The following is a 27361-nucleotide window of genomic DNA, read 5'->3' as shown; positions in this document are numbered from 1 at the left end:
TTTAAGCTTGAGGGAAAAATAAGAAATTATTATTATTATTATTATTATTATTATTATTATTATTATTATTATTATTATTATTATTATTATTATTATTATTATTATTATTATTATTATTATTATTATTATTACTTTTAGGGGTTTATTTCTCGCTCTCCATCAGACACTAAGTGTGTGTTCAGGCGGGCCTTGCCGTGTGAAAATAATTTCTTTCCAGTTAATATTTTGCGCTGTATCTTTTCAGTTATTCGCTAGCATTTGTATTCAGGCTTAATAGTTTTCAGATCACTATTATAACACTTTCCAAAGAGATAAGTCTTCAGGTTTTTCTTGAAAGCTGCCACATTTTTCCTATTCTTGACATCAAGTGGAAGGTCGTTGTAGAGTCTCGGTGCAGTATAACAAAACGTTCTTCCTTCTATTCCATGATTCACACTAATTTCGAATAGTCTATATGGGTCATCAGCATGTCTAATTCTTACAGCAGCACTAGTAGCTTGAGGGTAGGGGACCAAGTAATCACGAAGATATCTAGGCTTTTCACTTGTAAGTGCTTTTTGAGTCAACAAGCAAATCTTAAATTCAATTCTAGCTTTAACAGGTAACCAATGTAGGTCGATCAGTGCAGGAGTTATTCTCTCCCGAAATTTAATGCCCTTTATCAGTCTAGCCGGCCGGTTTTGCACATTTTGAAGCTTACTTAGTAGTGTATTGGGCAATTTATAGTACAGAGAATTGCAATAATCAAGCCTTGATATTACGTGACTCATCATTAAAATTTTTGTACTGCCCTCTGTTAAATATTTTCTAATAAATGCTATGTTTCTCAGGTGATAGTTACACACTTTCACTGCGTTCACTATTTGATCCCTCATTGACAAATTACAATCTATCACTACACCCAAATCTTTCACAACCGGCACAATCCTAACATTATTATTATTATTATTATTATTATTATTATTATTATTATTATTATTATTATTATTATTATTATTATTATTATTATTATTGAATCAGTTGCAACAATAAATACTTAATGTTAGATATATAAAAAATAAAAATTTCATATGCACCAAAATGCCTCTAAAATTACTGCTCTTTCCTGGCTGCTCATCTTCAAGAAAAGTCGACTCCTGAGATATATATATATATATATATATATATATATATCAGCTAATAGCCTTCATGACCGTTCACTTCCATTTCAACTACAAAACTTACTATTAGAACAACTTGAGTAAATTAAGTGTCAGAAAGTATGTATTATTTTAATGTTTACTATATTCGTAACATATTCTGGCAATTATTTTCCAATTTTTAATTGCAAAACTCAGAATTTGCGAATAAGGCAGGAGAGAGGAGCCGTGGTAAAGACATTACCGCTATTAAAAGAAATTACCTCTTGAGGGAGGATCAACTTTGTTTTGACACTTCTCTCCAGTTGTCCGATTCCTGCTCTCCCTCGAAAGTTGTTTTACCTGTTAATTTCTTTATGTGAAATTCCTCCAGATTAACGTATATTTACGTGCAATTGTATCCATTTATATGTTTTATAAAGTAAAGCCCCAAGTGAGGCTACGCTTTATCTTAAAAGCTTTAACTTACGTCTCAGCCTAACCCTCAAGCTTAGGCAAAGCCCTGCATATTCCAACCTTACGGAATCAAGAATAACCTCACAGGTAAAATAAGCTCAGATTTTTACTCACGTTTTTTTGGTATTATTGTACTGTATTACGGGGTAATGTATCCTCGGAAAATAAAACTACTATGTTCTACAGAAAAAGGTCCGTCTCTTCGAAAATGGCACTCGTTCCTGTGTGAAATGAATAGTTTCAGAAATATATATATGTTTATGTAACATTGCTATTGTTACCGAAGCCAGCCAGTGGCAGAACAAGAACCATTATATTTTGCGTTCGTAATGTTAGCGTAACATTGCTAATGTTAGCGTGCGCCGCTCAACATTACCGCTTGCCAGTACATACGAGCTTGATGTTTTTGTATTCTGGCGAGCGAAGCGAGCCCATGTTGGAACAAGAGCCATTATATTTTAACATTTTAACAGAAAATATATGTTTTCCTGTAGTAAATAATGGGATTTAACTGGTTTTCACCTTCATTTCAACTCCAACAACAACAACCAGTTCTACTACGTGAAGTTAGTTCTGTTTGTTTGCGGTTGAAATGAAGGTCAAATTTGGTTAAATCACGTTATTTGCTACAGGAAAACATATATTTTCTGTTCGAAGTGATAACCTGTAATACAGTAAAACTTTACCTTTTTTTTCTAATGGGATACCATAGTCTCAAATCCTGTACAATGGTTTCAGGACCAACTTAATGTTTGGAGGAAGAAATTTTGTTTAAAATTGTAGAATTGTGCAATTAACGATTTGCTGAAAATAAGACTGGCTTTTCATTTATACTGCGGTGTTTTGAATGTTCATATTGATTATTCTTGGTGGAAGTTCATAGGTTTATAATTATGGTGGGTCGACTACCATAGCTGAAAAACATGGCTTTGCGATAGGTGTTGTCATCAATTACATTCGAAACACCTTAACATATAGTGTAATTGTCTAATTATGTTGATATTTAAATTAAGTTATCAAAACTTGTCATCGCCATGAATAAATAGTCGTAATAAAAAAAATATTGTTGGTATTAGTAATGAACAACTGTCAAAAACTGGAACTTTAAATTGTGATGACTTCCCGATGCATAGAAAACAGTGTTTCCCATCTCATTTTCTATGGAGCCATTTGTAGCATGGGAGTGCTTAGGGATTAGCAGCTGGGCTCTAATGAACGGTGGAAACTGCTTTCCCACTGCACTTTGGTGCTCAGTTGTTGATCCAACTAAATTAGTCACACTTTCTCTCCTTTCTTTTGATTACTTCTTTTATTCTTCCATCTCTTCCTCTTGGGTATGAACTTGTTGATGACTTTGGTTTTGACTGCCATTTTTGGGGATTTGGCAGAGGGTGGGATGGACGGCATGCCATCTCAACTTGTACAAATTTAGATGCTATCACCCTTTGGCAGACCCCATTGGGTGAAGACTCAGTCTGTTAAGAGTCGGGCTCCAGTGATCCGGTTTTAACTCGCCTATATTTGCGAGTAATGGGTGATGCCAGGCATTGGAGTCGTCAGTGGGAGGGGCTAACTACCCCCACTGACCAGTGTATGCCCGCCTAAAGAGAGGCAGCCCCTCTCTAATACAGGACTGGTCCCCTCTGAAGCCAGGATTATTCAAACGACGACCAGTCCCGTGGTGGTCTTCAGAATTAACTGCCTTGCACAGAGCCACCAGAAAATCTCTTGACTAGATTGCGTAGATGCCGTACTGAGAAAAATTTAATAACTTACAAAAAGTGTAGAGCACAGTTCCATTGTGCCATGAAAGAAGCTAGGCGCCAATCTTGGGTGGCTTTTGTTTCCTCAGTCAACAGTAGAACACCACCATCTTCTGTGTGGAGGAAAATAAAAAAGATTGCTGGCAAATTTACCCCAAACTCACCACCAGTGTTGAAGGTGAACGGTCAGTATGTGACTGAAGCAAATGATGTTAGCAATGCCCTGGCTGATCATTTTTCAAATGTATCATGCAAGTGTGAAGGAGCTCCTGGTAACCAGTATAGGAGCTTTGAAGAAAAGAAAATTTAAAGTTTTGCAATAGGAAGGGAAGAGTCGTATAATTCTCCTTTTTTAAATATAACTTGTTCCGTAACTGGAATACAAACCACGCTAGGGGGTTAGGGAGGGGTAGCCTGCTACCCCTCCCCCTCACACATACCGGTGAAAGGCTCACTTTACTTTTGGCTCGGATGGCGATCAGATGTCTCCGCTCCATCCTCACTTGACGGCCATTATTATTTTGTCTTTTTAACTTACCTTTTTCTTATACTTAATATATTTAAACATTATTGATGTTTATATATATTTCTGTGTATAGAAAATAGTAAGTTTTCTCTTCTTGTTCACGGCCGTTCACTCCTAGGCCACCATGGTTGCCTTCGTGGGGTACGGCCCCTCTCTTGAGGTCGTTCACCTCTTACTCCGTACTATGCCTACGATAGCTTCTCAGGCCGAGTCGCTATTTCGTTTTATTTGTTTCAATTATTTTTATGAATATAATTGTGTTTTTAACTTTTCAGCTCGGGGCTCACGTCCCTTCGGGGGTCGGTGATCCTTGGAACATTCAAAGTCAGTTGCATAATTATAATGTTATAATTCTGTTTTTGTTAAGTTTCTCGTCCCCCCCTCACCCGTGCATGCCGAGAGGGGGAGGGGGGCGATACCTACTTTCATTCTTATGTTTTTCTTTCCCTCGGGGTTTCTCTTCGGAGTTTCACCTGGGGGAATTTTTGTTAAATAATTATTATTTTTTATTTTCCAGTTTACGATGCTGTTTCTTCGTGCCTATTGTGCTCCTTCGAAGCAGAGCTGTCCTGTTTTGCCTGGGGAGTCGGCTGTCACCGCCGTCTCTCGAGGCCATCGTCAGGGGCGTTCCCTTCTCTTAGAAGTTCCCCCGTGACTACTGCCAGCTCTTCAGTGCATCCTAGAACGATAAGGAGGTTCGCCTCGAGGGTAGTTAGTTAACTTCCCTTTTTACTTTTCCCTGGTCCTTAGGCGGTTATGCTCTTGGGGCTGAGCGGCCGCCCTTGTGACTTGCTCAAGGGGCTGAGCGGTTGCAAGGCTGGACCATGGTACTAGCGACTATGCTCTCGTGGCTAAACGGTCGCTTCTGTAGCTACGCTCAAGGGGCTGAGCAGCTGCAAGATCAGTCTGGACCTCTCTCGTTTTCGCGAGGGAGGCCGCACTAAGGACTCCTCTTCGGAGGATTGCTCCTTTATTCTCTTCTACGAAGTGTCTCCTCCCGTTCGCGTGAGAGGACACTCACAGAGACTCCTCTTCAGAGGATTGTTCCTGTTTACGTCAGCTGATCTCACGGCCTTTCGGGGCTCCATCCCAGTCTCTTCTATGAAGTGCTCACCTCTCTCGTTCGCGAGAGAGGCCACTCATAGAGACTCCTCTTCGGAGGAGTGTTCCTGTTGACAACAGCTTGCTGTTCAGTCACTAGCACTTCGGTGTTTAGTGACAGGGAAACTTCGGTTTCTCTTTTTTTTCCCTGACCCTTTGGGGTCTCGTAGCTTTAGTTACGCAGTTCTCTCGGGCTCTCGTAACTTTAGTCACTTCTTCGCTTCGGAGATTAGTGACGGAGAAACTTCAGTTTCTCGTTGCGCTGACCCTTCGGGGTCTTGCAACTAATCCTCTCGCGGCCTCGCTACTCAGGCTACGTTAGACCTTTGGTCTCTTGTGCCCTCAGTGGACCTGCTGCCTGCTGTATCCGTTCCTGACTGCTGACGCGCCTTGGGCGCCCACGCCCCCGTTATCCAACGGGCTCCTCCCTCTTGGGCAGGAGAGACTTTCTCACACCTTGAGTAAGTCCCTTAAGTGCCAGGTATCCCCTGCGTGCCAACGTTCCCTTGCGCGCTAGCGCTCGACTGCTGTTCCTGCTGTTCCTGAGACTGCCTTTCAGAGACACCCTGTTCCAATATTTCAATTAGGCTGCTACTAACGTTCCCTGCGCATTTGCGCACATCGTTGGGGTTCCTGAGATAGCGCACAGGCGCTCACCAGCGGTTCAGTCTACGGTGTCTCTAAGTCTCTTCTACGAAGGACACCTCTCCCGTTCGCGGGAAAGGTACCTCACAGAGACCACTCCTCGGAGTATTTAGCAGTACTTCAGTTGATCGTCGGCGCTGAAGCAGACCTCCTGGTCCTCTTCAGGGGATGCCCTCCCTTTTAGGGACACATCCCAGTTCCTGATCTACGAGTTAGCCGATCCTTCAACCAAGCGCGCGTGCGCGCTCTCTGACGATCTTCTGTTGCACAGGGGCCTACGATCTTTACTCGCGCGTAAGCGCTGAAGATCGCCCGCGCGCGATCTTCGAGGCCCTTTCGCGGTTTTTCCGCTCACGATCGTCGAGGATCGTTAGCCGACGATCTTCTGATACGCGCTAACGTGTAAGCACAGAAGATCGCCCGTGCGCGATCGTCGAAGATCGTTAGCGACGATCTTCTGATACGAGCTAGGCGCGCAAGCACCTGCGATCTTCGTAACACGCGTAAGTGCCGAAGATCGTCCCGCGCGCGGGTTTAGTTTCCCGCGTGCGATCTTCGAGGCCGTCCGTACGCGGTTTTCCACACGCGATCGGCAACGGCCGTTAGCCGGCGATCTTCGGATCCGGCGCTAGGCCCGCAAGCGCTGATGATTTTCTTGGTGCGCGTAAGCGCCGAAGATCGTTCTGTGCGCGGGATGGTTTCCCGCACGCGTCCATTGAGGCTCACGCGATCATCGGGATCATCCACGTGCGGTTGGGATGGTTTCCCACACGCAATCGCTGACGGCGCAAGCACCGGCGATCTTTTGTCGCCGAGATCGTTCGCTCGTGGGATGGTTTCCCACGCTATCGCCAGCGATCTTCATACGCGCGGCGATCGTTCACGCAGGCGCCGATACGCCCACGCTCACGCAGGTATGCGTGCATGCGGGCGCGGTAATACTGCTACTCATGTTTCATTCACGTGCTACCCAGATATGTGCTTTTCGCGCGATCATAAGCGTGATTGGCGCACCGTTCTCCGACAAGATCGCGCCCTGATTACATCAGGGCTTATGGCGGTCAGGCCACCTTCGCGTTTCCCTCCCTTGCAGCGCAGAGTAGTGCCCTCTCTGGAGGGGGGGAGGTTCTGGACAGGTCAAAGGTCTTCTCCCTTCATTGCAGATTCTCTACGGGCGAACCCTCATGTGTCAACTCCTCCAGGGGATCGAACGATCCTCTTCCGTCCAGAGGGACTCCCTGTCAGCGCGAGGGTCGGTCGGCATCCCTGGTGGGACGCCGTCGTGAGAGCGCTCATGCAGTCGACGAGCCTGTGCCTTCTGACTGGGTTCACTAATCAGTAGCAACTTCCTCTCCCCCTGAAGAGGGTGAGAGGAATCCCTGGCATGGTATCGCCTCCAAGGACCATCCTGTCCCTTCGCGAGTCCTTACGTAGGCGATGAGCCCTCCTCAGACTTCTTCTCCCCTCCCCTGCAGATGAGCATTACCCATCCCCAGGAGGGTCGGAAGACCCGGTCCTCTTCCCCATCACTCCATAGGGAGAATCCCCGCCTCTTCCTGAGAAATCTTCTCGTGCGGAGGGGGCAAAAGCCTTACATCCTTCATTGCTGGGGTCCTGTTTCCTTCCTAGGAGGGATCCTAAGGCGCAGTCTTCCGCAAGGACCTGACAGGACCCAGATGGACCCTTTGGGGCATGTCTACGAGTCTCCCCAGGAAGAGCCTCCAGGGATGAAAGACCTCGCTGCCAGTCCATCAGGAGGAGAAGCTCCAGGGGTCAGAACTTGCGCTCTGGCAGGTTCTGACCCTCAGGAGAAACCTCAAGGGGACCCCAGATTCAGAGATTCCTCTTCGGTAAGGGAAGGATATGGTCCGGGATCGAATCTACTCACCTAAGGGCTCCCTTGGGCCAGTGCAGCTTGCCCTGGTCTCAGGGAATGAAGAGCGCCAGAGACTAGGCTGAGGGCCAGCTCTCCGAGCTTGTCTCCTTCAACAGTCCCGGTCGGTATCGAGCCCCTCCCTCCTCCCTGGGTAGGGATCGGTGAGGGGACGGGCCTTCCGGTCAGAAGTCCAGTCCATGTTGGAGATACGCTCCCTCCAAGAGGTGGCCAATGGGTTCCGAGGCCTCCTTAATCGTCTCCTTCCCTTCTCGACTCTGTACAGAGTTGTCAAACAGTCTCCGTTCAGCATGGCGACAGCAGACGCGGTCAGTCTTGCGGTGAGACCACAAGACTTCTTGTGTACACTGGTCCGGTAGGACGCGTACTTCCGATCCCGGTTCACCCGTCCTCAAGGAAGTACTTTGGAGTTTGCCTGGAAGGCGGATATACCAGTTCAAGCTGCTGTGCTTCGGTCTCTCCACAGCACCTCAACAGTTCACTGATGCTTCCACTCTGATCTCTTCACAGGCTCTCAGGATCGGCATCTGTCCCCTCCGTTTCCTGGGTGACTGGCCGATCCTAGCAGACTCTAAGGCATCCCTTGTTCGTCATCGGGGCAGGTTCCTCGGACTTTGCCAAGTTCTAAGGATCATGGTGGTCCTCGAGGAGTCCTCCCCGCAGCCCTCTCAGAGTCTGGTATACCTAGGCCTGGTCTTAGACACCAATCTCCCGTAGCCTTCCCTTCAGGCGACAGGATAGCAAGGCGGAGGAAGGTTGCGAGACCTTCTCCCACACGAGAAGAACCTCCAACCCAATGTGGTTACGTCTCTCCTCCCTGGCCCGTCTGGTTTCCAACAGTCACCTCAGGATGAGCTCTCTCCAGTGGCGACTCGGGGCGCGGGGGAGTCAGGAACACGACTCCCCGGACGCCGGGATCCCTACGGGACATCCGGAACAGACGGACCCCCGGGTGTGGGAAACCGACGAGGATCCACAATAGGGAGTGGACCTTCTCGTCCTTCCTCCAAACTTGATGCTGTTTTCGGACGCATCAAAGAAAAGGGGGGGGGGGGGGACGTCCTGAACCACGGGACCTCGGGCCGGTGGTCAGAACCAGGAAGTACCTCCTCTAGACCTACTAGAGATGGAAACCGTGTTTCCGGCACTTCAGTAGCTCCACCTAGCCTGGCGGACTACTCTGTGGTTGTGAGGATCAACAACACCACAGTGATGGCTTACTTGCCCGGACAAGGAGGTACTTTTCAGTACAGCCATCCCATCCTGCGGTAGAGATACCGGGATGGTTCGAGTTCCCCTCGATCTCCTTAGCAGCTCGCTTGATTCCAGGCAAAGAAATGGGCTCGCCGACAGTCTGAGCAGTGCGACACGGACACCACATTCCAAGTGGTCTTTGGATCCTCAGGTAGCCTACAAAGCCTGACTCGGGGGGGGGGGGGAGCTCCCTCTGTGGACCGGCTTGCTACAGCACTGAGCTGCAAGCTCCCGCTGTACTGCTACCCAGTCCCGGACCCTAAGGCCCTCTGGTAGGATGCCTTCCAGCAACAGTGGTACAACATCGATGTGTTTGCCTTCCCCCGTTCTGGCGAATGAGGAGAGTACTCTACAGGACCAGAGTATCGGTCTGTCTCTCAATGACCTCCCTAGCTCTGCTAGGGCCTCTCGCAGGTGGCTCACCAGTCCCTCTGTAACTCCTTACGGAGCCTCCGAGGGAACCCCCCCTATGTCACTGGTAACTCACACAGCCACATGCCATCATCCTTCGCAAAGCCGTAGCTTGCTCCAACTTCCCGCCGGGAGACTATCCAGCATCTCCTCAAAGAGAGAGGTTTTTCGCAACAAGTTGCGAAAAGGAGGCCCGAACACCTGCGCAAATCTTCCGCAGTAGTCTCCCAGGCGAAGGGGCGAGTTACTGTGGTCGGTGTCGTGGAGAGGGTATCCCTCCACACGATGCCGCTTCCAGCAATGGCGGAGCCCCTCGTGGGATTGCGGGATGAATGTGCCTTTCAGTTTCGGCTGTGAAAGGCTATCCCTCGCTGGAACTCTTCCTTCTCATACGAAGCCTTGTCCTCTCCTGCCCTCAGTCGAAGGTGAGACCTCCTCCTTGGGACGTGGTTCGAGTCCTCAAGTCTCTAAAGAGACCCTCTGATGAACCACTACGTAAGGCCCCAGATCACCACCTTACTGGGTAGACAGTGTTCCTGCTAGCCTTATCTTCAGCCAAACGAGTCACATGGTCTCTCATACGACCGCCCATTCAGGGGGATATGGGGAGGCAACATTCAGGTTCATCCCTGAGGTTTGTTGCCAAGACTCAGAACCCGAGAGTGCCGGACCCGCTGTTCGACTCTTTCCAGGTTTCGAGTCTCCGTCCTGTAGCAGATGACCCAGACCATCTCCTACCTTGCCGGTAGGGAGTCTGAGGTGGCGACTTAAGAGAACGGCTGCAGTTCGTCTCCAGGTTCAAGCCTCGTTCGTGGACCCTGGGAAATGAAGAGAAGGGTCTCCAGGAATACCATCTCGGCCCAGATTCGCAGGGTGTTACACCCGGCCTTGAATCTTGACCCTTCTCCGTTGCATCGCCCTAGAGCCCATGATGTCGGGCGTAGCTACGTCCCTGCCCTTCATGGAGCATCATTCAGTGACGCAGGTCCTACAAGCGGGGATGTTGAAGCATCAGACCATCTTCTCAGCCCCTTACCTGCAAGACATGACCCACAGGAGGCTCGATACGTTTCTATCGGCCCTGTGGTGGCTTCACAACAGCTGGTCTAAACCTCAAGCTCCTTGATGGACAAGTGGCAGAAGGTTGAGGGCATTGTTACCTGGTGTTAGTCTGCATGAATGAAAAGATCTGTCTGGCCCTTATTCTTTTCTTCATCCTCTCCTCCCTTGGAGAAAGCAGCATCCTGGGCTCTCTGCACAGCTGACCTCAAACCACTGCAGGTAGACCATGCTTCCCTGTGTTCCCAGTATTAGGTGTAATACTGTCATGTCCCCATACCCTGACGAGGTGGTATTAGGAGAGTCCTAGCCTGGATTTCCTTCTGAGGAACTCCGGGGCAACTGCCTAGGACAAGTCATTTGTCACCTTCGCACACACCTTACGTAGGCCGCGGCAGTATCACAACCGTCAGCGAGGAGCAGGGATTCCCTATTGTCCGAGTACTTGATCGCTCGAATATGGAATCCCCGGGCAAGCCAAAGCCAGTATGGGACATAAATCTCCGAGAGATGAAGGCCGTCTTTCTGGCCCTTCAACAGTTCCAACAGTTCCTGGCGGGCCACTCAATGGTGTTGATGAGCGACAACACCACAGTAGTGGCTTACATCAACAAACAAGGAGGTACTTTTTCGCAGCAGCTATCCCATCTAGCACTAGAGATACTGAGATGGGCCGAAATCCACTTGATACCACTATTGGCACTCTTCATTCCGGGCAAAAGGAATTTGCTCGCCGACAACCTGAGCAGAACATCTCAGATAGTGAGTACTGAGTAGTCTTTGGATCATCTAGTAGCCAACAAAGTCCTGACTGTGCTGGGTTCTCCGACTGTGGGCCTCTTCGCAACAGCCCTAAACTTCAGGCTCCCGCTGTATTGTTCCCCAGTCCCAGACCCCAAGGCTCTCTGGAAAGATGCTTTCCATCAACGGTGGGACAACATCAACGTTCACGCCTTTCCCCCGTTCTGTCTGATGAGGAGGGTACTCAACAAGTCCAGAACATCGGTCAATCTTTCAATGACCCTCATAGCTCCGCTATGGCATCACACAGAATGGTTGCCGGACCTTCTGCAGCTCCTAACGAAGCCCCCAAGAGAACTCCCTCCATGACACAATCTACTCAAACAACCACATGCCAACATATTCTAAAAGCCGTAGCTTCGCTACGACTTCACACCTGGAGACTATCCAGCATCTCCTCTCTCAGAAAGAATTTTCACATCAAGTTGCGACTAGGATGTCTGGATACCTGCGTAAGTCATCAGCAGCAGTGTACCAGGCAAAGTGGAAAGTCTTCTGTGGGTGTTATCGTGGAAGGGGCAGCTCTCCACTTGATGCCAGTATTCCAGCAATAGCGAAGAAATGCGCCTGTCAATCTCGGCAGTAAAAGGCTACCGCTCAGCCTTAAGCCTCGCCTTCAGACTGAAAGGAATGGACATTTCTTCATCACTAGAACTTTCCTTACTCATACGGAGTTATGAACTTACCTGCCCCCAGTCAGAAGTGAGACCTCCTACCATGGAATGTGATTCGAGTTCTCAGGTCTCTCAAGAGACCTCCCTATGAACCATTACGCCAGGCAACCGATCGCCACCTGACATGGAAGATGGTGTTCCTGCTAGCTTTGGCTTCGGCCAAGCGAGTCAGTGAACTTCATGGTCTCTCATACGACATCGCCCATTCAAGGTTGCTTTTGCCTGATTGGTAACGTCTCTGCCTGGTGTTTCCCAGTCGGTGGTTTGAGTCCTGCTGAGACTCGTTAGTACCATTAGTGTCTGCAACCTTACCATCCTTGTGAGCTAAGGTTGGGGGGTTTGGGGGAGCTTATCTCCTGCGCCCCATGCGTACACGTGCCCACGATCACCTGCGCACACACGCCCAGGGTTGTCTACGCGGCAGCATACCACAGCGCACTTGCGCTCTCCTGCGCGCCAACGATCTCTTGCCCGCCAGCGCTCTCCTGCACCTATGCGGCCTGCGCCCACGCACCCACGATCTCTTACGTGCCAGCGCCCACCTGGGCGCCAGCGCTCTCCTGCGCGCCAGCACTCTCATGCGTGCCAGCACTCTCCTGCGTGCCAAATGTCTCCTACGCACCAGTATTTACCTGCGCGCCAACGTTCTCCTGCGCACCAACATATGCGCCTTATATCAACTGGGTGCCAGCGCGCTCCTGCTCACCAACCAACGCACCAACAGAATCCTGCGCCAGCGCACAAGTCTGTAGGTGAGACAACCACATTGCCGCCCTCATCTGCGCGCCAACTTTTACCAGCGCGCCCGCGCTAGCCAAAACATGTGCGCTCACCTGCGCACCATCTTTCTCCAGCGTGCACACACACAGATGCGCCCGCGCACCCCCTCTCCTACGGATGCTCGCAATGATTCTCCTGTGCGCCCGCTCGCCAACATTCTCCCGCGCACGAGCACCTATATTCCTCTCGCTCGAGCACCATTATTCTCCCTCGCGCGAGCACGCGCACCAATAGACACGTCATCTGGCAAGGTCGCCATTGCCTCATTCCCCTCCCCGCAAGCGCATACCATCGCGCATTGTGGGAGAAGGGAAACATTTTCATGCAGATGGGTTCAGGATCCTTAATCTACCTTCTAAGGCGAACCCACCTATCACAGTAACTCTTCCTAGGGAACCTTCAGTCCCTTTCCCTTCAGGGGATCTGTCTGACAGTGCTTCTGTCAGCCAGCAGTCCTGGTTCAGTGCCTTAATCAGAGCCGTAACTCAGGCTTTCAAGCCTGTCCTGTCTGATCGCTCATCAGAGCGACCTATAGCTCTAGACTTAAGGCACGGAACCATGGCTTCCTCTACCCCTTTGAAGAGGAAAAGAGGAGATTCTGACGCGGTCACTTCCCTGAGGGCGAAGCTGACTCCATGCAGACCATCGAGGCAAATTCCTCCTGTTTCTCAGACAAACTCTCCATCCCTGTCGGACGAAGATCTCCCGTCACCTAGGGAACCACGCAAAGAGAGAGACTCCCCCATTGCACCAATGAAGGAAATCTCTCTTCACGCCGAGAGTTCCCCGCATTCTGAGAACAGAAGGGATATGCCACACAGAGCATCGATGTTGGAGTCTTACCTCCTTCCCCGGAAGGAATCCAAAGACTCCAAAACCCTGTCGAAGTCCTCCACTAAGGCTAGAATGGAGACAGCCAGGCACTTGGGGAATATCCGCGACTCACCCCAAGAAGAGCCTTTGGGGGACAGAAGGAGACTTCGCTGCAAGTCCTACAACAGGAGGAGACTAGCAGGAGTCAGAACATGCATTCTGGCAGTTTCTGACTCTAATGAGGGTTCTCAATGGGTTTTCCGACCCAGAGATCCTCCCTCGAGAGCACAAAGACAAGGTCCTAGATCGCGTCTTTGGCACTCAGAAAGCCTCAAAGACCAGTGCAGCCCTGCCCTGGTCTCAAGGGGTGAAGAGTACCAGGGACAAGATCTCCCAGCAGCTCTCTGAGTTTATTTCCTCCAACCGTGCTGGTACCACGAACAAGCTCCTCCCACCTCCTCTCGTACAGCAGAGGAGGTACTTCGTGATCCTGGAGGAGCCCAGTTCAGCTCTACCTCTTCACCACTCTCTGGAAGAGCTAACTAGGGGAATCCCTCTTTAGAGGCTCTCCAACCGACAGGTCTCGTTCTCGGCAGCTGAGATCCCTAATCAGGAGGTCATAAAGTATGCTATGCAAGCTACTTCGTGGCTGGACATAGGGATCTTAGGTATCCAGATACGATCCGAGGATTTTTCCAAGGAATGTACCAGGAAAGCTATGGAAACCTTCCTACTCTCAGGTACTCACACGATCAAGTCTCTTGATAATCAAGTCTCGAACTGGTGAACAAATACCATCTTGAAACGTTGAGATGCAGTAGTTGAGAGGTTCCACCAGAAGGTCCCTAGCGTCGAGATCAATAGGCTCAGCCATTCCTCCATAGAGGGGTCCCATCTGTTTGAGCCTAAGGATGTGGAACATGCTGCTGAGAGGTGGAGGAAGTCTCATCAAGACTCCCTCCTCCCTAGGGCTCTAACATTGAAGCCCTATAAACCTCCAGCAGCACAGCAGTCCCGTACAACCAAGACCACAATGACCACAAAAACAGCAGCGAAGACAACAAAGGCAAAAAGTCCTCCAGGGGAGGAAAGAATCCTAGAGGGGTCAGCCGAGGCCACAAACGCTAGGATAGGCACTCCCCCTGCATTTCCACCAGTGGGGGGATGCCTACAAAGTTGCGCAGACAGGGCCGATTCCTGGACAACCTCTGTGATCAGTCTAGGATATCGTGTCCCGTTCATAACATCTCCGCCCCCCCTGACCAGGAATCCAGTGTCATTGAACTCCCTTGCCATGGGATCGGCAAGGGGCAGAAGTCCAAACCCTGTTGAAGAAGGGTACCCTCCAAGAGGTCCTCGACGGATCCCCAGGCTTCTTCAGGCGACTCTTTCTTGTAAAGAAGGCGTCTGGAGGCTGGAGACCAGTCATCGACCTCTCAGCTCTGAACAAGTTTGTCAAACAAACTCCGTTTAGCATGGAGACGGTAGACACGGTCAGACTAGCAGTAAGACCGCAAGACTTCATGTGTACACTGGACCTAAAGGACGTGTACTTCTCCCAGTCCAACCGTCTTCGGGGAAGTACTTAAGATTCAGCCTAGACAGCAGAATATAACCAGTTCAAGGTGCTGTGCTTCGGTCTTTCCACAGCACCACAAGTCTTCACCAGAGTATTTACCCTAGTTTCTTCTTGGCCACACAGGATTGGCATCCATCTCCTCCGTTATATGGACGATTGGCTAATCCTAGCAGACTCGGTGTCAACCCTTCTTCAACACCGAGACAAACTTCTGAGACTTTGTCAAGATCTGGGGATCATGGTAAATCTCGAGAAGTCCTCTCTGCTTCCTACTCAAAGACTGGTATACTTACGCATGATTATAGACACCACTCTCCACAAAGCCTTCCCATCAGACGACAGGATAACAAGGCTGAGAAAGGTCGCAAGCCCTTTTCTCAGACGAGAAGAACTTTCAGCCCAATCGTGGCTACGTCTCGTCGGTCACCTTTCATCGCTGGCCCGTCTAGTTCACAATGGTCGCCTCAGGAATCAAGGGTACGATTCCCTGGACATCCAGATCCCCATGGGACCTGCGGAACTGTTAGACCTTTAGTGGTGGGTTACAGACGAGAATCTACGAAAGGGAGTGGACCTTCTCGTCCTCCCCCCGGTTTTTATGCTGTTTTCAGATGCTTCAAAAAAAGGGTGGGGGGCCCACGTGCTGCACCACACGACCTCAGGCGTCTGGTCAGAGTCAGAAAAGTACCTCCACATAAATCTCCTAGAGATGAAGGCCACCTTTCTGGCTCTTCAACAGTTCCAGCAGTTCCTGGCAAGCCAATCTGTGGTGTTGATGAGTGACAACACCACAGTAGTGGCCTACATCAACAAACAAGGAGGTACTTTTTCGCAGCAACTATCCCATCTAGCAGTAGAGATACTGAGATGGGTCGTAATCCACTTGATACCACTATCGCCACGCTTCATTCCGGGCAAGAGGAATATGCTCGCTGACAACCTGAGCAGAGCATCTCAGATAGTGAGTACCGAATGTACTTTGGATCATCTAGTAGCCAACAAAGTCCTGACTTTGTGGGGTTCTCCGACTGTGGACCTCTTCGTAACGGCCCTGAACTTCAGGCTCCCGCTGTACTGTTCCCCAGTCCCAGACTCCAAGGCTTTCAGGCAAGATGCTTTCCAACAACGGTGGGACAACATCGACGTTCACGCCTTTTCCTTGTTCTGTCTGATGAGGAGGGTACTCAATAAGACCTGAACATCGGTCAATCTTTCAATGACCCTCATAGCTCCGCTATGGCATCACGCAGAGTGGTTTCTGGACCTTCTGCAGCTCCTAACGGAGCCCGCAAGAGAACTCCCTCCACCACACAATCTACTCAAACAACCACATGCCAACATCTTCCACAAAGCCATAGCTTTGCTACAACTTCACACCTGGAGACTATCCAGCATCTCCTCTCTGGGAGAGGATTTTCGCAACAAGTTGCGACTAGGATGTCTGGACACCTGCGAAAATCATCAGCAGTAGTCTACCAGGCAAAGTGGAAAGTCTTCTGTGGTTGGTGTCGTGGAATGCGAATCTCTCCACTTGATCCCACTATTCCAGCAATAGCGGAATTTCTTGTGTATTTGCGTGAAGAAATGCGCCTATGAGTCTCGGCAGTGAAAGGCTATCGCTCAGCCTTAAGCCTCACCTTCAGGCTGTAAGGAATGGACATTTCTTCATCGCTAGAACTTTCTCTACTCATACGGAGTTATGAACTTACCTGCCCCCAGTCAGAAGTGAGACCTCCCCCATGGAACGTGGTTCGAGTTCTCGGGTCGCTTAAGAGACCTTCCTATGAACCATTACGCCAGGCAACAGATGGCCACCTGACTTGGAAGACTGTGTTCCTGCTAGCTTTGGTCTCGGCCAAGCGAGTCAGCGAACTTCATGGTCTCTCACATGACATTGCCCATTCAAGGGGATGGGGGGAGGTAACGTTCAGGTTCGTCCCTGAGTTTATTGCTAAGACTCAGAACCCGGGAGTAGCGGATCCTCGATTCGACTCCTTCCGGATTTCTAGTCTCGGTACTATAACAGATGACCCAGGCCATCTCTTACTATGCCCAGTAAGGAGTTTGAGGCTGTACCTCAAGAGAACAGCCGCAGCCCGTCCTCGTGTGCCTGCACTATTCGTCAGCACAGGAAGGACTAAGAGGAGGGTCACCAAGAATACCATCTCAGCATGGATTCGCAGGGTCATTGACCTTGCACTGAATCCAGACCCTCATCCTTCCCGTCGCCCCAGAGCACATGATGTCAGGGGCATAGCTACGTTCCTGGCCTTCAAAAGAAATTATTCAGTGACGCAGGTTCTTCAAGCTGGGGTGTGGAAACGTCAAAACACGTTCACATCCCACTACCTGCAAGACGTGACTCACAGGAGACTCGATACATTTTCTATCGGTCCTGTGGTGGCTGCACAACAGCTGGTTTAAAACCTCAAGCTCCTTATTGGACAAGTAGGTTGAGGGGATTGTTACCCGGTTTTAGTCTGCATAAATGAAAAGGTTTGACTGGCCCTTATTCTTTTCTTCATCATTCCCGCTCTTGGGGAAAGCAGCATCCTGGGTTCTCTGCATAGCTGACCTCAAACCACTGCAGGTAAACCATGCTCCCTTGTGTTCCTAGTATTAATATTAATACTGTTATGTCCCCATACCCTGACGAGGTGGTATGAGGAAAGTCCTAGTCTATAAGTTTCCATCTAAAGAGCTAAAGAACAACTTTCTAGGACGAGTCACAGTTCTTCATACCTTCACACACAGCTTGCGTAGGCTGCAGACCTTGCGTAGCAAGGTTTTAGCGAGGTGCAGGGACTCCTTATTTCTTGAATGCTAACACACTCAAATAAGGAGCCCCCTTGGCAAAGCCAGAAGCCAGACTAGCTGGGACGTCCACCCTTCCTAATGGGTGAGTCACCCCTATTAAATAGCGTAGTTTGTATTCCAGTTACGGAACAAATGACAAAGTCGTAGATAATTTGTATTTTTCCTAACTATAAAAACCTTAGCTATTTAACCAAACTTGCCCGCCAGCCCTATCCCCCTTGAAGTCCTACCTCCAAGGAAAGTATGATCAAGCACAGGTGTGTTAGATGGGGTGGGGGGGCGTGTAGCAAGCTACCCTCCCCTACCCCCGCTAACTAGCGGTGTGGGTAGTAAACCCTCGTTAAGAATTAATGTCTCGTCATTTCAGTTACGCCGAAAGTAATACCCCTATTAAATATCGAAGATTTGTATAGTTAGAAAAAATACAAATTATCTACAAATTTGTCATATTTTAGCGAGGGTTAACCACCTGCCTGCTATTTAAGGGGGGGCTAAGGATTAGTAGTTACCCCTCTCACTCACACAGCTGGGCTATGAACCTCACTTTGCTTTTTTCTTGGGTGAAGATCAGTTGCTACCGCCTTTCCCCTCACCAAGTATTGACTTGCCATTACTAATCTTTATTTTGCTTTTTCTTTACAGTGTTTGTATGTGTGTGTGCGTCTTCTTGTCATCAATATGCGGACCTACCCAGGACCTGAGGGCTGCTCTTCTGGGACTTTTATGTCCTCTTTGGATACTGATCTTCACCGGTTATGTCCCGCCTGTAGAGGGCAACGGTATGATAGTGATAATGCTTGCCCTGAGTGCCGGGAATGGTCTGCCTCCCAGTGGGAAAGGTTTAGACGCCGACGATAGAAGAAAGCTAAAAGGAATTTGCCCTCTTTTGGGGGTCTTCCTCGAAGTTGAAGAAATCCAAAGCTTCTTCTTTGCCTTCCCCCCCGATCCTATTCCGAAGCTCCTGTTCGGCTGGTTTCCTCCGGATAACCGTCGAATAGTAGCGCAGGGCGATTGTCACCAGGACAACCTCGGTTCTCAAAAGAAAAGGTCTTGAAAGGCAATGGAAACCTTTCTGCTATTGGGAACTCGAACCATTGAGTTCCTGGCCCTCTAAGTAGTGGACTTGTGGGCAAACGCTATCTTTAATCGAAGGGGCTCGATAGCAGAAAGGTCTCATTGCCAAGTCCCACAAAACGACATAACGAGACTTCGGAACTCCTCTCTGTAGGGGTCTCTCTTGTTCAACACGGAAGACGTTGAGTAGGCTGCAGAGAGATAGAGGAAATCCAACCTGGACTGCCTCCTCCATAGGGCTTTGACATCCTGGCCCTATAGACCACCTCCTCCTCTGCAAAAGAAACTGCAGTAGAAACTGCCAACAACTAAGACAACTGCCAATCATACAAAGGTGTCTAAGAAGTCCTCTCCTGTTAAGGATAGAAAAGGTTCCATGTCCTCTTGTGGAGGGAAACATCCAAGGGGAGGCGGCCAAAGCTGCAACCACTGGAATGAGCAATCCTCACTTGTTCACTACTGGGGGTAAACCTGTATTGCTGCTGGCAGAGGTGGATGCAGCTCAAGGCTGAACCCTGGACAGTCTCTGTGATTCGTTCAGGGTATCGTCTCCCGCTCACAATCTCTCCCTTCACTAACCAAGGCTTCAGTTCCATCAAGCTCCTATGCGAAGGGATCCACAAAGGAGCTGGCCCCTTGGGCTGAGGTCTAGACCATGTTGGAGAAGGTTACTCTCCAAGAAGTCTTCGACGGCTCCCTAGGCTTCTTCAGTCGACTCTTTCTCGTGAAAAAGGCGTCTGAAGGCTGGAGATCAGTCATCGACTTCTCAGCTCTGAATAAGTTTGTTAAACAAACTCCGATCAACGTAGAGATGGCGGACACGGTGAGACAAGCGGTAAGACCACTGGACTTCATGTGCACACTGAACGTAAAGGACTCATATTTCCAGATCCCAATCCATCCATCTTCAAGCAAGTACTGTATCTGAGAATCAATCTAGACAACAAGAAATACCACTTCAATTTGTTGTGCTTCAGTCTCTTCACAGCACCTCAGGTCTTCTCGAGGGTGTTTGCCCTAGTGTCATCTTGGGCTCACAGAATCGGCATCCGTCTCTTATGCTAGCTGGGCGACTGGTTGATTCTAGTGGACTCGGTGGCGATCCTTCTGCAACACCAAGAAAAGCTTCTGAGGCTTTGCCAAGATCTGGGGATCATGGTAAACCTTGAGAAATCATCACTGCTTCCCTCTTATCGATTAGTATACTTAGGTATGATGATAGACACCAACCTTTAGAAAGTCTTCCTATCAGACGACAGGGTAGTGAGGCTGAGGAAGGTTATTATTATTATTATTATTATTATTATTATTATTATTATTATCATTATTATCATTATTATTGTTACTTGCTAAGCTAAAATCCTAGTGGGAAAAGCAGGATGCTATAAGCTCAGGGTTTCCAACAGGGAAAATAGCCCAGTGAGGAAAGGAAACGGAAAAATAGAAGACTATTCCTCAGACGAGAACTCCCAGCCCAAAGGTGGTTGTGTCTCCTCGGGCACCTATCATCCCTGGCCCGTCTAGTTCCCAACGGCTGCCTCAGGATATGATCTCTCCAGTGGTAGTAGGTTGGCCAAGGCACCAGCCACCCGTTGAGATACTACCGCTAGAGTGTTATTGTATCTTTCAACTAGCCAGACATTACTACATTGGATCTCTCTCTCTTGTTACGGCTCATTTCATTTATGCCAACACATACACAGAATAGTCTGGCCTATTCTTTACACATTCTCCTTTGCCTCATATACTTGACAACACTGAAATTACCAAAAAATTCTCCTCTCAAGAGGTTAACTACTGCTCTGTAATTGTTCAGTGGCTACTTTCCTCTTGATAAGGGTAGAAGAGACTCTTTAGCTATAGTAAGCAGCTCTTCTAGGAGAAGGACACTCCAAAATAAAATCATTGTTCGCTAGTCTTGGGTAGTGTCATAGCCTCTGTACTTTAGTCTTCCACTGTTTTGGATTAGAGATCTCTTGTTTGAGGGTACAGTTGGGCCCACTATTCAATTTTGTTTCTCTTCTTCTTGTTATTTTGAAGTTTTTAGCCTCTTGTTATTTTCAAGTTTTTATAGTTTATATAAGAAAGATTTATTTTAAGGTTATTATTATTCTTAAACTTCTTGTAGTATTTTCTTGTTTCTTTTCCTCACTGGGATATTTTCCCTGTTGGAGCCATTGGGCTTATAGCATCCTGCTTTTCCAACAAGGGTTGTAGCTTAGCAAGTAATAATAATGATAATGGCTGCTAAATTCCAACTGGATTCAGGCCATGGATTCCCCGGACATTCTGGTCTCCTTGTGACCAGAAGAAAAGATAAACCTCGAGTGGTGGATGGCAGACGAGAATCTGCTTAAGGGCGTCGACCTTCTCGTCCTTCTCTCGGACTTGATGCTCCTTTCAGATACATCAAAAGTAGGGTGGGTCGCCCACATGCTGCACCACAACCTCAGGCCTTTGGTTAGAGTCAGAAAAGTACCTCCACATAAATCACTTAAAGATAAAGGCGGCCTTCCTGGCCCTTCAACAGTTCCAATAGTTCCTGGCTGCCCACTCAGTTGTGGTGATGAGCAACAACACCACAGTAGTGGCTTACATCAACAAACAAGGTGGTACCTTTTTGCAGCCCCTATTCCATTGGGCAGTAGAGATCCTGAGATGGGCAGAAGACAACTCGGTGACCCTATCAGCACGCTTAATTCCCGGCAAGAGAAATGTGCTTGCAGGCGACCTGAGCAGAACAACTCAGATAGTTGGTTCCGAGTGGTCTTTGGATCATCTAGTAGTAAACAAAAGCCTGACTCTGTGGGGTTTCCTGATTGTGGATCTGTTTGTGACGTCCTGAACTTCAGGCGCCTGCTGTACTGCCCCCCAATCCCAGACCCTAGGGCTCTGACAAGATGCATTTCAACAACGGTGGGACAACTTTGACCTTTACGCATTTTCCCCGTTCTGTCTGATGAGAAGAGTACTCAACAAGATCAGAACATTGGTCAGTCTGTCGATGCCCCTCATATCTCTGCTATGGCATCATGGTTCCTTGACCTTCTGCAGCTCCTTACAGAACTCTCTCCACAACAAGATCTACTCAGACAACCACATGCAAAAATCTTCCAAAAAGCCGTAGCTTTGCTACGACTTCATGCTGGGAGACTATCCAGCACCTCTTCACTCAAAGAAGATTTTCGCAACAAGTTGCGAAACGGATGGCTGGACATCTGCGACGATCATCAGCATCAGTCTAACAGGTAAAGTGGACTGTCTTCTGTGGTTGGTGTTGTGAAAGGGGTATCTCTTCCCTCGATGCCACTATTCCAGCATTAGCAGAGTTCCTTGTGCACCTGCAGGAGGAAATGCTCCTCTCGGTTTTGGCAGTAAAAGCTTACCGCTCAGCGTTGACTCTTGCCTTTAAGCTGAAAGGAGTAGATATTTCTGCTTTGCTAGAACTTTCTCTCCTCATACGAAGTTATGAACTTACCTCTCCCCTGTTGAAAGTGAGACCTCCTCCTTGGAACGTGGTTCGGGTGCTTCAGTCTCTGAAGGGTCCCCCGTAAGAACCATTACACCAGGCAACAGATCACCACCTCACTCTGAAGACGGTGTTCTTATTTGCTTTGGCTTTGGCCTAAAGAGTTAGAGAACTTCATGTTCTCTCTTATGACATCGCCCATTTAAGGGGATGGGGGAGATGTAAGCCTCAGCTTTGTCCCTGAGTTTATTGCTAAGACTCAAAATCCGGGGTTAGCGGATCCTAGATTCTCATCCTTCCGAATAAAGAGTCTTCGTTCTGTTAGCGATGACCCAGACCAACTGTTACTATGCCTAGTTGTTTGAGGTATTACTTCAAAAGGACATATGCAGCTCGCCCTCGAGTACCAGCACTCTACATCAGCACGAGGAAGGTCAAAAGGAGGATCACAAAGAACATCATATCTGCTTGATTTGGCAAGGTCATTGACCTGACACTGAATCCCGATCCTCCTCCGACACATCGACCAAGAGCTCATGACGTCAGGGTAATTGCTACATCCCTGGCGTTCAAGAGAAACTTCTCTGTGGCGCAGGTACTACAAGCAGGAATGTGGAAGCGTCAGACGACCTTCACCATCCACTACCTGCAAGACGTAACCGACAGGAACATGGAAACTTTTTACATTGGTCCTGTGGTGGCTGCATAACAAGTGGTTCAACACTTCAAGCTTCATGATAGACAAGTAGCAGAGGGTTGAGGGCTAAGGTACCCAGGATTAGTCTGAATGAATGATTAAGAATGACTGGCTCCTTCTTTTCTTCATCCTCCCCCTTTTGAGGAATCAGCACTCAGGGTCGTCTGCAAAGCTGACGTTAACCAACTGTACGTAAACCATTGTTCCCTTTTGTAACCTGGTATTTTGTCAGTACTGTTGCGGCCCCTTACCTTAACGAGGGGGTTTTTGGATATGTCTTGGAGACTTCTGAAGATTCCTATGACTTCGAAGATCTCTTACCTAGACAGTCACATTTCTAGTATCACGAGCACACCTTGTGTAGGCCGCGGACCATGCATAGCATGGTTTTAGTGAGGTGTATGGTTTCCACCAATTATGTGTAAAACACGAAGTGGAAACCCCAGGTCAAAGCCAAAAGCCAGATTGGCAAGGACTTCCACTCTCCTAAAGGGTAAGTCATCCCCTTTAAATAGCATTGGTTTGTATTTAGTGATGGAACAAATTTCAAATTTGGAAGTAATTTGTATTTTTCCTAACAGTACAAACTTGTAGCTGTTTATACAGATTTGCCCACCAGTACCAGTCCCTCTTGATGTCCTACCTCCAAGAAAAGTGAGTTCTCAACCCAGGAGTGTGTGTGAGAGGGGTAGCTACTAACCCCCCCCCCCCCACTAACTATTGGGTGGGTAGTTTACCCTCATTAAAAGTATAATGGCTCATCTTTCAGCTTCGCCAAAACCAATATTTCCTATAAATAGCCACAGGTTTGTATTGTTAGGAAAAATACAAATTACTTCCAAATTTGTCATATTACTTTGTTTTTATCTAAATTTATTGTATTGATTTCGTTTAGGAAAATGAGTAGTGGGAAGCAAAGACCAAGCATTTTGGATAAATCTCTCAGTCGAGGGAAATCTGAAGTTAGCTTAACAGCCTACGCCCTGCTCTTCTCAGAGATGGTGCAGTATTCCCAGAATCGTGTTAAAACTGTCAATGAACTACACAACAAGTAAGTGTATATGTTTAGTACACAGTACTGTAATGCATTTGCAGATCTTCTAAATGTTTTATATAGTGCAATACAGTACAGTATTATTATTCTTATTATGTCACTGGCATCCGCTGCAGTCTCTCCTAATGTCAGTTGCCTGTCAAATTCAAAGTAAGAAAGCTTACTCATTCTAATCATGTCGTTATAATCAGATAGTTTTTTTCTCTTATGTAACTGTCAGTGGTTCATAATCAGTCTTTTTATTCTCCTATGTAACTGTTAGTGATTCTCATTCATTGTAATTTCTTTTTGTTTCTATATGAATATAAACTGTCATCCTGTAATGAGAAAATGATTTCAGCTGGAACGGCCATCAAACTTTCAATGGGGTAGTGGTAGTTAATGGCGGGTTGAGGGTAAGCTTCCCCCACCCAATATTCAACTATGCATTCACTTTTGATTTCATATGCAAGCAGTACAAATGTACTCATACTCCCTCTCTAATTTTGGCTGTTTCAATTTTTTGCTTTCTCTATCAGAAGAAATGGATTAGTGTGCTGATAGACTATTATGTTTGAGTACGGTACATTAAAGGAAGAAAAGGATTTGCACCAGTTTTCTGGATAACTGTAAATATGGAACAGTTTCTGTGTAATCCTGCCAGTATCCAAATCATCCTTATTTCTGATAGGCAGCATGGCTCTTTGCTGTTATTTCCTCACTAGTGCATCCTTACGGCGACAAAGACAATATGAACCTAAGGAATTTTGCATTCCTTGGACATTGTTAGCTCTCTGTTGGTGGAAGGAGGTATTGCTGCAGTTGAATATTTAAGGAGAGAGACACCATGCTTCTTATGCCCCTGCAGTATCTACAATACCCCAGGGAGGCGCTAAAGGTCCTAGCACCTGGCAGTGTTGTCTCTGATGTTTTGAAGAATTCCCTGTGGCCTCTTCTCCTGTAAGAGCATCGACGTTTACTTGCACTACCCTGTAGAAGGTGAACTTCTAGTTCCTTCTTCTTCTCTGCCTCATCTTCATTTGATTCTTGAGCCACTGATACTACTAGAAGAGCAACAAGTAGAAAATATCCAAGATGTCCCGGAAGACCAATCGATAGAAATTGCTTGTGTGTAGACTCCGACCAATCTCTCCTCATGTACACGGGAGGTGACGGTATTGTACTTTGTGAAATTAGCACGCACACTGTCAGATGGAATGAAGGGTACAGAAGCTAGAGGCATATTGATGAACATTACCTTGGGACAATTTGTTTAGCCCTGATTCTCCAAAAAACACCAAATTTTTAACCACATTGGCAGCCCTGCTACCTCCTATTCCTATTCTGTTTCCCCGTTGGCAACACTGCTGGCTGAACCGGCTGTCCATTGTTTTGACAGTCAGTTATTTCAGAGTGCCTGACCTGTTAACCAGAGAGCCTTCATTCTTTAGAATTTTGTTTGTTTTTGTGTAATACCAGTTATTGTACTTATTACTATTTTTTATGCAATATCTTGTGTTGATTTTCTTCATTTGTGTAATTTTTGTGCAACCCAGCAGTGTTTTATTCATACATGGAACAATGCTGTAAGCACCCCTTTGAGCCAGTCAAGATCTAACCCCTTCTGTGAACTGTATAAATTGCGAGGAGTATGAACATTGTGATATTGTACTAATTGCAAAGGTAAGGTTTTGCTTCCCATACATCTTGTGTTGAGCTTGGTATTATAACAAGAGTGCTTTTGCTAAACACCCAATTCCTTACATCGCAAGGACTCGTAAGGAAATTATGTCTTGCTTAGTGATGAAGTCCTTGCATAGGTGCTTTGGTCTCGGGATCTTCGGCTTCGGCCCCGGAATTTGCATGGTCATCGGTCTTTCCACATTGGTGTTTCTACTTGTTCTGAGTTAACAATTTCTTTCATTATGCTACATTTCATTGTTTGTTGTGACACTAAATACAAAACCCATAGCTATAAATAGCTACAGGTTTATATCATTAAGAAAAATACAAATTACTTTCAAATTTGTCATTTTAAATGGGTTGGTATGCCCCTCCTCAATTGGCTTCTTGTCCCCCTCCCCCCTCCCCCCCCCCCCTCCCGCTGCTCCCACACCGATTTTGCTCTCCAGTGAGTTTAGATTATTTCTCAGTTATTTATACAAAGTCATTCTGTTAAAGTTTTCATTTTGTCAGAAAATTTTGAGGATGCCTTTACTAGAATGTCTAATAACCTCATTAATTCTCTACCAGCTCCTCATCAGGTACTTGTCAATTGTACCCAGATCTTCGGTACCCCGACGTGGCGCAGGATTAGGTGGAATAGGTCCAGGCGGGTGCCTTAAGACCAGTTATCCTTAAGACCCCTTGTTAACCCTGTAACAGTGCCAGAGGGCACTTAGGTGAGGGTTGGAAGTCTTAGGTAGGCGGTGTCTAGTACAGGTAGGCATCAGGCTTAGCCTGATGTGTAGGGGCCTAGTTGCTTTGGAACGGGGCTTTTTGTCTATGTAGGGTACGATTATGTTTGATCCAGGAGCGCTGAGCTGTGTTTTTGGGTTGGCTGTCTTGACTTGTCGGCAAAACAGGTTAGTTCTTGGTTTCTCGCATTTCTTCTCATTCCTCTTATTCTGCACCTGTCTAAAAGGGAAAATGTTTCCAATATCTATTCTGCTTCAATGTGGATAATTAAGCTAGATAAGTTATTCTAATGTAATGTTTATTAACATGGAATTTTCAAAATAAAATTAAGATTAATAATAATTACCTGGATTATCTAGCCAGTACCACCCATCCTTCACCACATCCGTTGGGCGACAACTGATTGTCAAAACAATGGACAACAGGTTTAGCTGGCTGTGCTGCCAACGAGGGGACAGAACAGGAGGTAGCAGGGTTGCCAATGTGGTTAAAAGTTGAGTGGTTTTTGGAGATTCAGGGCTAGCTACATTATGCAGATAAGTATTATTAATCGTAATTTCATTGTGAAAATTCCATTTCTGCTTGTGAAGGGGAATTTGATTGTTTATTGACCTACCATTCGACCTCTTCAGGGTATTTCCCCAGTTTTGTTCCTGGTCTGGGCTGTGCATCCCCTGTGAGGCACTGTTTTCTGCGGTGTGCATCAAAACGTTCCGCACTTGCGAGGGAAGAAGGGTCCTGGGGATTCAATGTTCTAAGATACCCAACCGGCGCAGAACTCTAACTCACGTTCGTTCATCGACGTCCTTGCATTCTTTTGAGAGTGCAATTAACTTGAGAGGGCTACTGTGGATCCTGTAAATGAGGTCTTAACAGTCTTTGATAGGTATTTTAGTGTCCGTCACAGATTTAAAACTGCCCTGGTGTTGCCATGGTCTGAACTTTCTCACGGTCCCTT

The 27361-nt window shown here is 47.6% G+C and overlaps 1 protein-coding gene across 2 annotated transcripts in view; it reads left to right on the top strand.

Annotated features, from left to right (window-relative positions):
- The first annotated feature begins 1399 nt into the window (after window positions 1-1399).
- Trs31 (trafficking protein particle complex subunit 31) overlaps window positions 1400-27361 on the top strand; it is a 48388-nt gene continuing 22426 nt past the window's right edge. Inside the window, exons 1-2 of one of the 2 annotated variants that reach the window (XM_068356320.1) lie at window positions 1400-1682; window positions 23848-24003. In XM_068356320.1, the coding sequence (XP_068212421.1) occupies window positions 23852-24003 (152 nt within the window). In that variant the 5' untranslated portion in view covers window positions 1400-1682; window positions 23848-23851. The remainder of the gene's footprint in view (window positions 1683-23847; window positions 24004-27361) is intronic. The other variant, XM_068356319.1, reaches the window with a different exon arrangement.

The sequence above is a fragment of the Palaemon carinicauda genome, chromosome 32, assembly GCF_036898095.1.
Source record: "Palaemon carinicauda isolate YSFRI2023 chromosome 32, ASM3689809v2, whole genome shotgun sequence".
In the NCBI taxonomy this organism is placed as follows: domain Eukaryota; kingdom Metazoa; phylum Arthropoda; class Malacostraca; order Decapoda; family Palaemonidae; genus Palaemon; species Palaemon carinicauda.
This window is presented reverse-complemented; position numbering and strand designations above follow the sequence as displayed.